Here is an 11,505-nt window from a genome sequence, read left to right on the forward strand (position 1 = left end):
TGTTTGGTTTGACAATGATTCAGTTTTTTGATGCTGCAGATAAAAGCTGTTTGATTAAATATGTTTAATGTGTGAAACTAGAAAACCAAATGATGACTTTATATTATAATTATGTAAATTTTTAAGCATTAACTGACTTCTCACTGCTATAATCCTGTAATAATCATAGTTGTTGTAATAATCTGACGCTGAACTTCCTGTGAAAATGTTATTAATAATTAATAAAGTGAAAAAATATCAAAACTCAGATGTTGCCTGATTCTTCCAGAATTTCCAGTCCTGATTTTTCGGTCCCAGTAAAACCTGAATTGTAGATATTGTCCCTATAAATAAGTATTTCCCACAGTCAGCCGTGTTATCTGTAAACTTTGATGTTTTCTGGCAGTTTTAAACATGTTCATTCACTGCTTTGGAAACCTTCTTGGACTCCTAATCTTTAAAGAACTACAGATCGATCTCCAAACGGCTCCATCTACCAAAGGTTCTGGAGAAGGTGACTGTAACAGCTTCAGAAACCCAGATTCAGCTCTTATTAGGAACCGACCGAATGCTGCTGAGTGCAGAAAGAGCTCAGTTTTAAGTTTGAATTTAGTTGATTGTAGCCTTTGGAGTTTTTTGGCTCTTTATTTATGATGCTAATATCTCCCGAATACAACCTGTTTGGTCATTCTGAAGCTTTATTTCCCTAAAAGCTCTGCTGACGTGTGGTGTACCACAGGGCTCAGTCCTTGGCCCCTTCCTGTTCTCTGTTTACATGCTCGGTTTATTCAAGATCATAATGTTAATTTCTACAATAACGACACAGATGCAGGGAAAACTCTCAGATTCTTTGTGTTCCTGTGATGGACGGTGAACCCAGGGAACCCCGCCTCTCACCCGATGAGAGGCTCCCAGTCTCCCCACAACTCTGGAAAGATGGATTTGAGCAGCACCCTCCAGCCTTAGTCCTTCTTTTTATGTGCCTTCTTGTTATTTTCTGTAAAACCGTTTTGTTTTTTGTTATTATCCAACTCAGTTTTAACAGAAACACTCCAAATGGTCCAAAAATGGAGCCAAACTTCAGTATCAGCCAAAAGTCTTTGAACCCTGAGACCCAAAGTCCAGTTCTGTGTGAAACAGTTTTGATTTAAACGCTTTGTTTGGTTTAAATCAAGGAACCAAAACGATTCATAAAAAGCCTGATTACTGGTGCTGTTTTTGTATTTTTTCACCTAAAATAAACATTTATGAATAGTTATTTATTAAGATTATAGTAAATAAAAATCATATTTTACAATTAAAGTGAGAAGAATTAGTATATGAATAAATATTATTATAAATAATATCATAAATAGAATAAATAGTATTTTATTACCTTTTATTTCATGTTACATCAAAGAAAAATCTTGTGAATTCTTTCATGATTTTATATGCTATAAACACAGATTGCTGTGAAACATTGAAATAACACAATAAGTTCTCTTGTGACGTTTCATTAGTTATTAGTTTATTATATTTCCATGTAGTTTTAACTCAACTCAACACATGTCCATAAAGAACATCTCACAGCTGAATTCTGCCTTTTCTGAACACTGATTATTTCCTCCAGCAGCTGGGTGCCTGCAGGGCCCCTCCCTGCACCATCCACACCCCCATCCCCACCAGCAGCAGCACTTTGGCCCCAACAGCGACTGACAGGAGGAGCAGGGGAAGCGGCGGCGCCCCGCTCAGCGCCGGCGGGGGCCGCGGCGCCAGGACGTACAGGGTGGCCTGCTCCCTGCCCAGCGGGTTGGAGGCGCTGCAGGTGTACTGCTGGCCCGGCTCCACGTCTCGCAGCTGGCTGACCGTGTGGTAGCGACTCGGAGAGCCCTGAGGCAGCGACCCCACGGGGGAACCCTCCAGCGGGTCGTCCGGACCGAGCCACTGGACGTCCGGCAGCGGGGAGCCCTGGACCCGGCACAGAGCTCTGAACCCGGCCTGCTCGCTGCCGTCCACCGACAGGTCCAGGATCTTTGGAGGAGCTGCAGCCACAGGAGCAGAGGGGCAAGAGTTAGAGATGAACAAGTTTTAAAGAAGCTGCAGAAGCACGTGATGCAGCTTCTGCAGGTTTCTGAGATCAATGATCCTCCAGGAAGAGCTTTTTACACGGTTCAAACCTGTAATAACTGAATATCTACTGCTCCGGCTCCAACACGCTCTCATTAGAACTTATGACTAAATGTTTTAGGGTGAGACAAACAGGAGTTTAGTTTCTGCTGCTGTCTGACTTATAATGAACAGAACGTGGGCTCATTATCCGTGACCATCCTAAAACACGTGATGGGACACGGTGCAGCCAACATTTGGACCGTTTCCAGAGCTTTCAGAAGCACAGACGATGGTGAGCTGGGTCCAGATGAGCTGGGTCCAAATGAGCTGGGTCCAGATGAGCAGGACAGGACATCTCAGAGCTCCATGAAGCCAAAGGTTAGTCGAGCAGATGGTTAAAAAAGCAAAGCAAACCCAGGCAGAAGTTCTGAAAGCCTGGAGATTTAATGACCTTTTAATGGGAATTATATTTCCTCACTGGAATAATTTTCTGTATGAATCACAGAAACGTTTCAGGCGTGTTTTTAAAGACATCTCCCTCTTATAATGACGTGTTTCTATCAGAACAGACTGGGTCAGCTTTATCATATTCACTCAGAATAATGATGCAGAAACCAAAGGTTGACCTTTGACCTTCTGTGTTCAAACCAAACCAAGTGATGGAGCCGAGCCCAGAGAACCCAGCAGGAGGTTAAAATGAGCTCCAGACTCAGCTGCACTTTGCTGTTTGGATCTCTGCTTTAACCCTTTAACTGTGAGATGTTTCGGACCGTACCCTCCACTCTCAGCCTGGTCCCCATCTTGTCCTCGAAGCTGATGTGCTCTCGTCCCTGGACCTCCACCCGGCAGTAGTACCGGCCGTTGTCCTGCAGGGCGGCGCCGTTGATGCGCAGTGAAAGGTCGTGCTCCCTCGGGTTGCCCTCCAGCCGATAGCGCTGGTCCTGCTTCGGACCCGGCACACAGTCCGGGGCTCCGGCCCGGCTGGTGCAGCGGTAAAGGACGGCGGCACCCTGACCGTGGCCCAGACGCCACAGAACCTGCAGCGAGGAATGCTGGGAGTGCTGCGGGTGGCTGAAGGTGCAGGGCAGCACCACCGGGTAGCCGTCGATACCTCGGACCTCCGGCTGCACATGCATGGACCAGCCGTCATCTCCGGAGCTGCTGAGCGCTGCAGGGAAAAGAAGAGCGAAGAGGTCCAACGCCACAAAATGACCTGCAGATTAAAGCTCGAATTCCACAAAATTATTATTATTATTATCATAGAACTATATATTATTATTATATATTATTTACTGTTCCTTTTGAAAAGGAAAAAATGTCCCAAACCAGAAGAGTTCATATTACAAGCTGCATTTTTCCCTTTCAACTGTTTCAGATTAAAGTAAAAACAGTTTTAAAGGTGACGCCCGTTTATTTTCCTCCAGAGTTCAATCACACCGATAATAACCTTATTGATCATAAGAACTTCAGTTAGATCAGCCGGACTTCTTCTTTGTTCACCTGAAAGGCTTCTTCAGTTCTGAGCTGGTTGAAAAAGGGTCTTAAAGGGGAACTCCGGTGTTTTTAAACCTTATTTCTGGCTGAAATACGTTCATCTACTCACTGAGAACAGTTTGGTGAAAGTCGGCGTCCTTCAGAAGATATTTAGATAACTGGAGATCCATATAACGGAGTGAACGAGGCTTAGAGGATGCAGCCTCTAAATAAGGCATTATCTGTCTTTATTTCACCAATACTTTAAGAAGAATGAATGAATGAACGTGTGCTATAGCTCTGTTAGCTCATAGCTCTGTTAGCTCATAGCTGCTGTTAGCTCATAGCTGCTGTTAGCTCATAGCTGCTGTTAGCTCATAGCTGCTGTTAGCTCATAGCTCTGTTAGCTCATAGCTGCTGTTAGCTCATAGCTCTGTTAGCTCATAGCTCTGTTAGCTCATAGCTGCTGTTAGCTCATAGCTGCTGTTAGCTCATAGCTCTGTTAGCTCATAGCTGCTGTTATGTGGCTACTTGCAGCTATAGGAGAGCTAACGGAGGGATTTCTACACAGGCACTCTGCTGGGACCACTTCATCCACACGGCCCCCTGCAGCACAGCTTATTCACTCCGTGCTCTGTGACAGTCGGCTAACTTCACACAGAGTTTGCTGCTGATAGTTTTGTGCAACATGGCAGGATATTTATCAGATTCTGACAACGTGAACGAGGACTTTGAGTAAGATGGACGTTCTTACCGGAGTTCCCCTTTAAGGTCGTATGTGTCACCACCTGACTGACGTTTGGGTCCTTTTACTGCTTAGATCAGATTTTCCTGTTAATTTTGATCTTTTAAAGGTGGCCAGCATCAGCTTCACCGTGCTGAACGTCAGCAGAAACAGGATCTATCCTGGCGCCGTTGGTACTGATCAGAGTCAAACAAATTGGATTTAGTATTTTATGCAGTTTCTCTGAGTTTCTCTGACCCTCCTGCCACTTATGGAACTACAACATGTCTGCTCCTGTTCTTCTTCTCTTCTCTAATTGTGCTGTTTGGTCCGTATTTCTTTGCTGATTTGAGGCCCAGCTTGGTTATCCACCGGAGTGAACGGCTCCTTTACTGCTCATCAGCTGATGCCACCAACTAGAGCTGAAGCCTTTCAGAGAAGAAGTGAAACGTCTTCAAGAAGCAACGAGTCCACCTGTCCTGGAGGACTGAGATTCTACAGCAACATGCAGCCTCCTCCTGCTGCAGCTCAAAGTAAGAAGTCGTTTTCTGCGCGTTTTTCCCCTTTTAGCTGTTCTGAAGCTGCCCACCTTTGGTCCAACAGTGAAGCCACAGCGACAGAAAGCTCCTGCAGATGTTGAGTCGACTCACCTGCTGAGACGAACAGCAGCATCTTCAGAGAGCTGCAGAGCCACCGAGCGTCCATGAGGAGACCAGCGAAGACACGGCAGCAGAGTTTGAGTGACTCACCAACTCCCAGACATGCCTCCACTCATGTGTTTCCCTTTTTTATTTCTGCTTCCCTCCAGCTTCTGTTTTATCACTTTGTCTGTGATGCTGGAAGCAGCAAAAACTGAGTAAAACATGATGGAAAAGCAGAATAAATCCATCAGTTTGTGTTTAATCCACCGGCAGCAGAAAGAGAAGTAAAAACCCGGCGAGGAGCAGAGCTCCTGCTGTTAATAACATGAGAACAGATAGTTGCATCAGAGTAAGACTGAATAACTCTGAACGATCGACACAGACGAGCAACACAAAGGAATGAATTCATTTCTTATATAAAGAGAAAAAAACAACAATCTGAGGAGGAAATCATGTTTTATTTCATACTTTTTCCAATAAGGTCAAACAGCAGCTGGTGTCCTGACAATATAAGTGTGTTGGTAAAGTTTCCATTTAGCCACACCAGAGACACTGTTTTATCTTATTTCCTAATTTCTCTTTCCATGTTTTAATTGTATCTTTTATCCACGTCTTATATTCACACACATCCATGAAGCCAATTGGCTCAGAACATGCTTTATTGTGATCTCCAGTGAAAGAAATCACACCATAAATCTCATCCTGGTACAGAACTCCTCCACCAGAGTCTCCCTGTGAGAAAGAAAAATGTTTATTACTTTAAATGTAAAAATGTTTTTTTTTCATTGATTGTACAGAATATCTTCGGTGGCTGACTGACCTGACATGCATCCTTGTTGGGGGTTTGACCACAGAACCAATCTTGATAAACCCGTCTTTGGTAGGCGTTCCTCTTTAAAGCGTCACTGAGCTTCTTACAGTCAATAACATCAATGTCTGCACACTGAAGCTTTAAAGTAAAGTTTGGTTCTATTGTAGATGAAGGAAAAATGAGGAAAAATGAAACATTTTTACATGTAAAAGTATTTAAATGGATAAAAAGCTGTAGATTTTTATCCTGAGTTATTTATCAGGTTTATTCAGAATGTTTCAGAATAAAATAAATATGAGTTGAGTTCCTTAAAGGGAGTTACTGATATTTAATGATTTAAATTATCAATGAAAAGCAGCCTGAGGCAGCAAACCTCTGCTTTATGAAATAAATGGATTCATTAAAGGATCCGGATCAGCACCAAAACTCTTCTGAGTAAAATCTAACAAACAAATCACTTCCTCCCTTTTTCTTTGTGGACTTAAACAGTAGAAACATCACGTATCGGTGCTTTTCCTTTACATGATACAGTTTGAATCAGCTTTAATTTTATTTCATTTAAATTAATGATTTGCTTTAGTTTTCCTTTGCAGGCAGAAGTCAGCTGTTAGGCAGTATCTTATCAGTATTTATCAGCTGTTAGCCTGGATGAATCAGTCTGGGTCACACTGAGCTCTGGAGCACACATGATATTCAGACCCTTCTGAACTGAAAGTCTGACCCAAACTCATCCAGGGAAGTAAATCCTCTTCGGTCCTCACAGGCAAGTTGTTTTGGATGTAAATAAAACCAAAGCTGATCCAAACTGTTTTGTACCATGGAAATGAAAAAAACCTGCAACTGTGGTCATAAAATCAAAGTTATTCTCACTTCTTTCATTGTTTGGGCCCATCGTTGTTGCTGCATTACCTGCAATCTGAACTTTGTCGCCACTGAAATACAACAAGATTAATAAAAGTAGGGACATTGATGCATGTTTGTAGACAAAGAACATCGTCAGAAAACAGACTGCAGAACTTTAAATGTACAATAAAGACTTTAAACAGACTTTAAACGTACATTAAAGACTTTAAACAGACTTTAAACGTACATTAAAGACTTTAAACGTTCATTATAGACTTTAAAGAGACTTTTCAGACTTACACTTTAAGACGGTTTTTACAGTCAGGAATTGTTACAGGTTTAATCTTTGTTGGGGAAGGCAGCTTCAGCAGCATGATGTCATGTTTGCCGTTCTTATCAGCATAGATTACAGGATCATCTCTGATTTCCATCGTCACTCTGGTTGTACTCTCAGGATGAATCCCTACATGTGCTTCCATAGTCCTACACAGCAAACATCTGGTTATTACAGATAAAAACTCTGATCATGAACATGAATAATTCTGTTTTCTCTTTGGAAGTGCTGTTGATCCAACTATTAATGATCGATACCTCAGAGGAAAAGTGTGATAATGTTTTATATGAAACCGTAACTTTCTCACCATCCTTTGTCCCAGCAGTGAGCTGCAGTCAGAATCCACCTATCACTGACCAAAGAGCCGCCACAGAATCCCCAATGTGTTCCATTATTTTGTACCAGTAACACATGATAAAGACGCTCTTTTTCGTCACAATCATGACCCCCAATAATCCTCTTCTGCAGATTCCTCCCTGAGATCACCACATCACCTGAATGAGAAAACGTCTTTTTTTACCCAGAAATGAATGAATAAATGCTTCTATCACCACCAGATTCATCTTTAAAACACTTCACAAGCAGCTTAACAAGAAAAGTAAAAGTCCAAATAAAGCAATGTTTTTAACTCTGGGATATTTCTGTCCAGAAGAAGGCAAATGAACAGAAAAACCAGTGAAGAAACGCTGGAGCTGTGCAGAACGCTTGATTACTCACCGACCCACAGCAAGAGAAGAAGCTTCAGAAGAGCCATGGCTGCCGTTCTGTGTGGCAGGAGTGTGCACGTGCCTCTTATACTGTGCACAGCCTGCTGCTGCACATGGATCCTCCAGTCACAGCGTGTGGACTTATCTTAAAAACACAAATGCAGATTTTATTACCCGTTTTTCTCGAGTGTAATCTCCTTAAATCGACTTCTCTGCTGAGCTCAAAAAATAAAAGAGTGACTAATCTACTTAAAACAGATAAAAACTTTCATGATCCCACAGTGGGGAAAGTTCACGTTACAGCAGCTCAAAAAGACAAGTTCAGGTTTTAAATTATTTTTACAATATAGTTGTACAAAACAAAAGATGCAAGAAAAAACTACAGCTTAAGAGTTCTTTGCAAATGACATAAAGTGTGTTAAAAAGTGAAACATTTGTCTGTTCAGCCCGTCTCATTCTGTCACATTAACAGGGTTTGCTTATGACTGAGCCCATATTTAGGGCTTTGCTTCATTAGAATTTAAGCCATTTAACATCCCGTATCTCTGTCACTTACAACCAGGAAACACTGTTTTTGTGTTTGGATGTTTCTGTTGCATCTAATTCACCTTCTTAGAAATAAATTCTGTGGAATTTATAAGAGAATTCATCCTGGAGTCAGGATTTGGCCTCTGTGTTGGTTGAGAATAGTTAAATGTTTAAACCAGTAACAGACAAATGGATGAGTTGTAATATGAGCTTAACACAGGCTGCTTGTAAATGTAGTTAAACAGTTTGAAAGTCAAATTCTCAGAAGTGTCTGTTGGTGATAAAACTACAATTATGTAAATGAGAAGCTGATAACTTTGTTCCTGTCAGAGTGTTTAGTGAAATATTTCTTCTGACAGTTGGTTCATCAAACAGTGGTTTCACACCTTAAAGTTTTGCTTGTTTAAATTTACCTTCATTTCTTAGTATAATGCAGGTTTTATTCCATGAGGTCACATTTACTGACAATTTATCAGAATCACAGACCGAAGTACAGACACTGGAGTTATTCACAAAGCATTTTGGAACAACAAACCACCGCTAAACACTTTGCTGATGAGGGAAGATGTAGTTTACAGTGAAGACGATGCAGGATTTACTGTCTGAGCCCTGAACTCCAGCTGCTGATCAACCGCTGAAAGGTTTCCTGAAAGGTTCCTGAGGGTCGAAATGCTGCCTCCAAGTGTCCTGAGTTTTTCATCTAAAACCACAGTAATGTTTGAAACTCTGTCTTCCCAAAGCTCGATGAGCCTCGCTGCAGAAACACGAGTTAAAAACACACAATTTAATTAATTACGTGATGTTTTTGGGTTGGGTCATGCAGCTTTAACACGTGGAAAACTGATGGTTAGGGTTAGGGTTCGGCCTCCGAACAGCATAAACTGTGTTAAAAAGTGAAACATTTGTCTGTTCAGCCCGTCTCATTCTGTCACATTAACTCACAGGGTTTGCTTATGACTGAGCCCATATTTAGGGCTTTGCTTCATTAGAATTTAAGCCATTTAACATCCTGTATCTCTGTCACTTACAACCAGGAAACACTGTTTTTGTGTTTGGATGTTTCTGTTGGATCTAATTCACCTTCTTAGAAATAAATTCTGTGGAATTTATAAGAGAATTCATCCTGGAGTCAGGATTTGGCCTCTGTGTTGGTTGAGAATAGTTAAATGTTTGAACCAGTAACAGACAAATGGATGAGTTGTAATATGAGCTTAACACAGGCTGCTTGTAAATGTAGTTAAACAGTTTGAAAGTCAAATTCTCAGAAGTGTCTGTTGGTGATAAAACTACAATTATGTAAATGAGAAGCTGATAACTTTGTTCCTGTCAGAGTGTTTAGTGAAATATTTCTTCTGACAGTTGGTTCATCAAACAGTGGTTTCACACCTTAAAGTTTTGCTTGTTTAAATTTACCTTCATTTCTTAGTATAATGCAGGTTTAATTCCATGAGGTCACATTTACTGACAATTTATCAGAATCACAGACCGAAGTACAGACACTGGAGTTATTCACAAAGCATTTTGGAACAACAAACCACCGCTAAACACTTTGCTGATGAGGGAAGATGTAGTTTACAGTGAAGACGATGCAGGATTTACTGTCTGAGCCCTGAACTCCAGCTGCTGATCAACCGCTGAAAGGTTTCCTGAAAGGTTCCTGAGGGTCGAAATGCTGCCTCCAAGTGTCCTGAGTTTTTCATCTAAAACCACAGTAATGTTTGAAACTCTGTCTTCCCAAAGCTCGATGAGCCTCGCTGCAGAAACACGAGTTAAAAACACACAATTTAATTAATTACGTGATGTTTTTGGGTTGGGTCATGCAGCTTTAACACGTGGAAAACTGATGGTTAGGGTTAGGGTTCGGCCTCCGAACAGCATAAACTGTGTTAAAAAGTGAAACATTTGTCTGTTCAGCCCGTCTCATTCTGTCACATTAACTCACAGGGTTTGCTTATGACTGAGCCCATATTTAGGGCTTTGCTTCATTAGAATTTAAGCCATTTAACATCCTGTATCTCTGTCACTTACAACCAGGAAACACTGTTTTTGTGTTTGGATGTTTCTGTTGGATCTAATTCACCTTCTTAGAAATAAATTCTGTGGAATTTATAAGAGAATTCATCCTGGAGTCAGGATTTGGCCTCTGTGTTGGTTGAGAATAGTTAAATGTTTGAACCAGTAACAGACAAATGGATGAGTTGTAATATGAGCTTAACACAGGCTGCTTGTAAATGTAGTTAAACAGTTTGAAAGTCAAATTCTCAGAAGTGTCTGTTGGTGATAAAACTACAATTATGTAAATGAGAAGCTGATAACTTTGTTCCTGTCAGAGTGTTTAGTGAAATATTTCTTCTGACAGTTGGTTCATCAAACAGTGGTTTCACACCTTAAAGTTTTGCTTGTTTAAATTTACCTTCATTTCTTAGTATAATGCAGGTTTAATTCCATGAGGTCACATTTACTGACAATTTATCAGAAACACAGACAGAAGTACAGACACTGGAGTTAAAAAGAAAAGGACATAAAGCAAATAAAGCAAAGGGGAAAACAATAAAACCTGCAGCACTACATGGAAAGAATATGACACCACATAAAATCCAGCCTGCAGACGGCCATCTTCTACTAAATCACATGATAAAAACTCTGAAATATCCATTTAAATTCCAGGTTTAAGCAACAGATGCTGAAGGGACTGAGTGCTTTTGGAAGATGTCACATGCAGCCAGTCGATGAGTTGAAATCACTCAACAATTCCTCTGATTTCTGCTCATTTAGCTGCATAATTTGAATTATTCTCACCTGCCGCCTCTGAAATACTAAAGTACCAGAATTCAACATAACGCCAATATCATCAAATACTCTAGAACGAGAGTAACAGGAAACGGACTTTCAAAATAAAACAGGAAACTAAACGAAGCGCTGAAAAAAGAATAAAAAAAAAGAAAAGAGTACAAACTCCAATAATAAAGAGGAGAATAAAAGCAGAATAAAATAAAACCAGAATAAAACCAGAATAAAACCAGAATAAAAGCAGAATAAAATAAAACCAGAATAAAACCAGAATAAAACTAGACTGAGGACAAATACAGGTGAGTCTGGGAAACTAAGACAGCAGAAAGTAGAAGCTGAACTGAGAAAAACTGAGACTCTCAGACTGATTCTTCCTCCTGATGCATTTATTTCAGTAAATTTATTCATAAAGTAGATTTAGGAACAACCAAGTTTGACCAAAGTGCTTCAAAATAAAATATTACAACAAAACAAAGCTGTGCAGCTAAATTTAGAGTCATCCGTGATTCAGGGTGTCAGTCATCCGTCCTGTGACGTTGTCATGGATACGGTGAGTCAGAGCGTGGGGTTCAGAAAAAGTTCCTTTG

General features: G+C 40.8%; 2 protein-coding genes across 2 annotated transcripts; both read right to left on the reverse strand.

Annotated features, from left to right (window-relative positions):
• Positions 1-1,575: 1,575 nt before the first annotated feature.
• On the reverse strand, positions 1,576-4,969 carry LOC140315797 (sialic acid-binding Ig-like lectin 15). Its single transcript, XM_072393376.1, has 3 exons — positions 4,915-4,969; positions 2,843-3,235; positions 1,576-2,000 (listed from the first exon to the last, which is right to left on the reverse strand). The coding sequence occupies exons 1-3, from the start codon at positions 4,967-4,969 to the stop codon at positions 1,576-1,578; spliced, it is 873 nt and encodes a 290-aa protein (XP_072249477.1).
• Positions 4,970-5,163: 194 nt separating this feature from the next.
• Positions 5,164-7,647, reverse strand: LOC140315798 (trypsin-2-like). The gene is made up of 7 exons (XM_072393377.1): positions 7,611-7,647; positions 7,201-7,387; positions 6,860-7,042; positions 6,587-6,648; positions 5,726-5,874; positions 5,529-5,637; positions 5,164-5,219 (listed from the first exon to the last, which is right to left on the reverse strand). Exons 1-7 carry the CDS (start codon positions 7,645-7,647, stop codon positions 5,164-5,166), a joined length of 783 nt encoding a protein of 260 aa, XP_072249478.1.
• Between the last annotated feature and the right edge of the window lie 3,858 nt (positions 7,648-11,505).

This window comes from Leuresthes tenuis, unplaced genomic scaffold (genome assembly GCF_036924035.1).
Source record: "Leuresthes tenuis unplaced genomic scaffold, fLeuTen1.0.hap1 SCAF_10, whole genome shotgun sequence".
NCBI classification, from domain to species: Eukaryota; Metazoa; Chordata; class Actinopteri; order Atheriniformes; family Atherinopsidae; genus Leuresthes; species Leuresthes tenuis.

What these genes read in the sequence shown, in the direction of transcription:
- LOC140315798 (XM_072393377.1), bottom strand. Translation starts at nt 7,647, where the DNA reads ATGGCTCTTCTGAAGCTTCTTCTCTTGCTGTGGGTCG. An exon ending in TCTTCTCTTGCTGTGGGTCG is followed by an intron (nt 7,388 to 7,610) that starts GTGAGTAATCAA and finishes TTTCTCATTCAG; the next exon opens with GTGATGTGGTGATCTCAGGG. An exon ending in TGTAAAAACCGTCTTAAAGT is followed by an intron (nt 6,649 to 6,859) that starts GTAAGTCTGAAA and finishes GTTGTATTTCAG; the next exon opens with TGGCGACAAAGTTCAGATTG.
- LOC140315797 (XM_072393376.1), bottom strand. Translation starts at nt 4,969, where the DNA reads ATGGACGCTCGGTGGCTCTGCAGCTCTCTGAAGATGCTGCTGTTCGTC. An exon ending in GCTGCTGTTCGTCTCAGCAG is followed by an intron (nt 3,236 to 4,914) that starts GTGAGTCGACTC and finishes TTTTCCCTGCAG; the next exon opens with CGCTCAGCAGCTCCGGAGAT. An exon ending in GACCAGGCTGAGAGTGGAGG is followed by an intron (nt 2,001 to 2,842) that starts GTACGGTCCGAA and finishes CTGTGGCTGCAG; the next exon opens with CTCCTCCAAAGATCCTGGAC.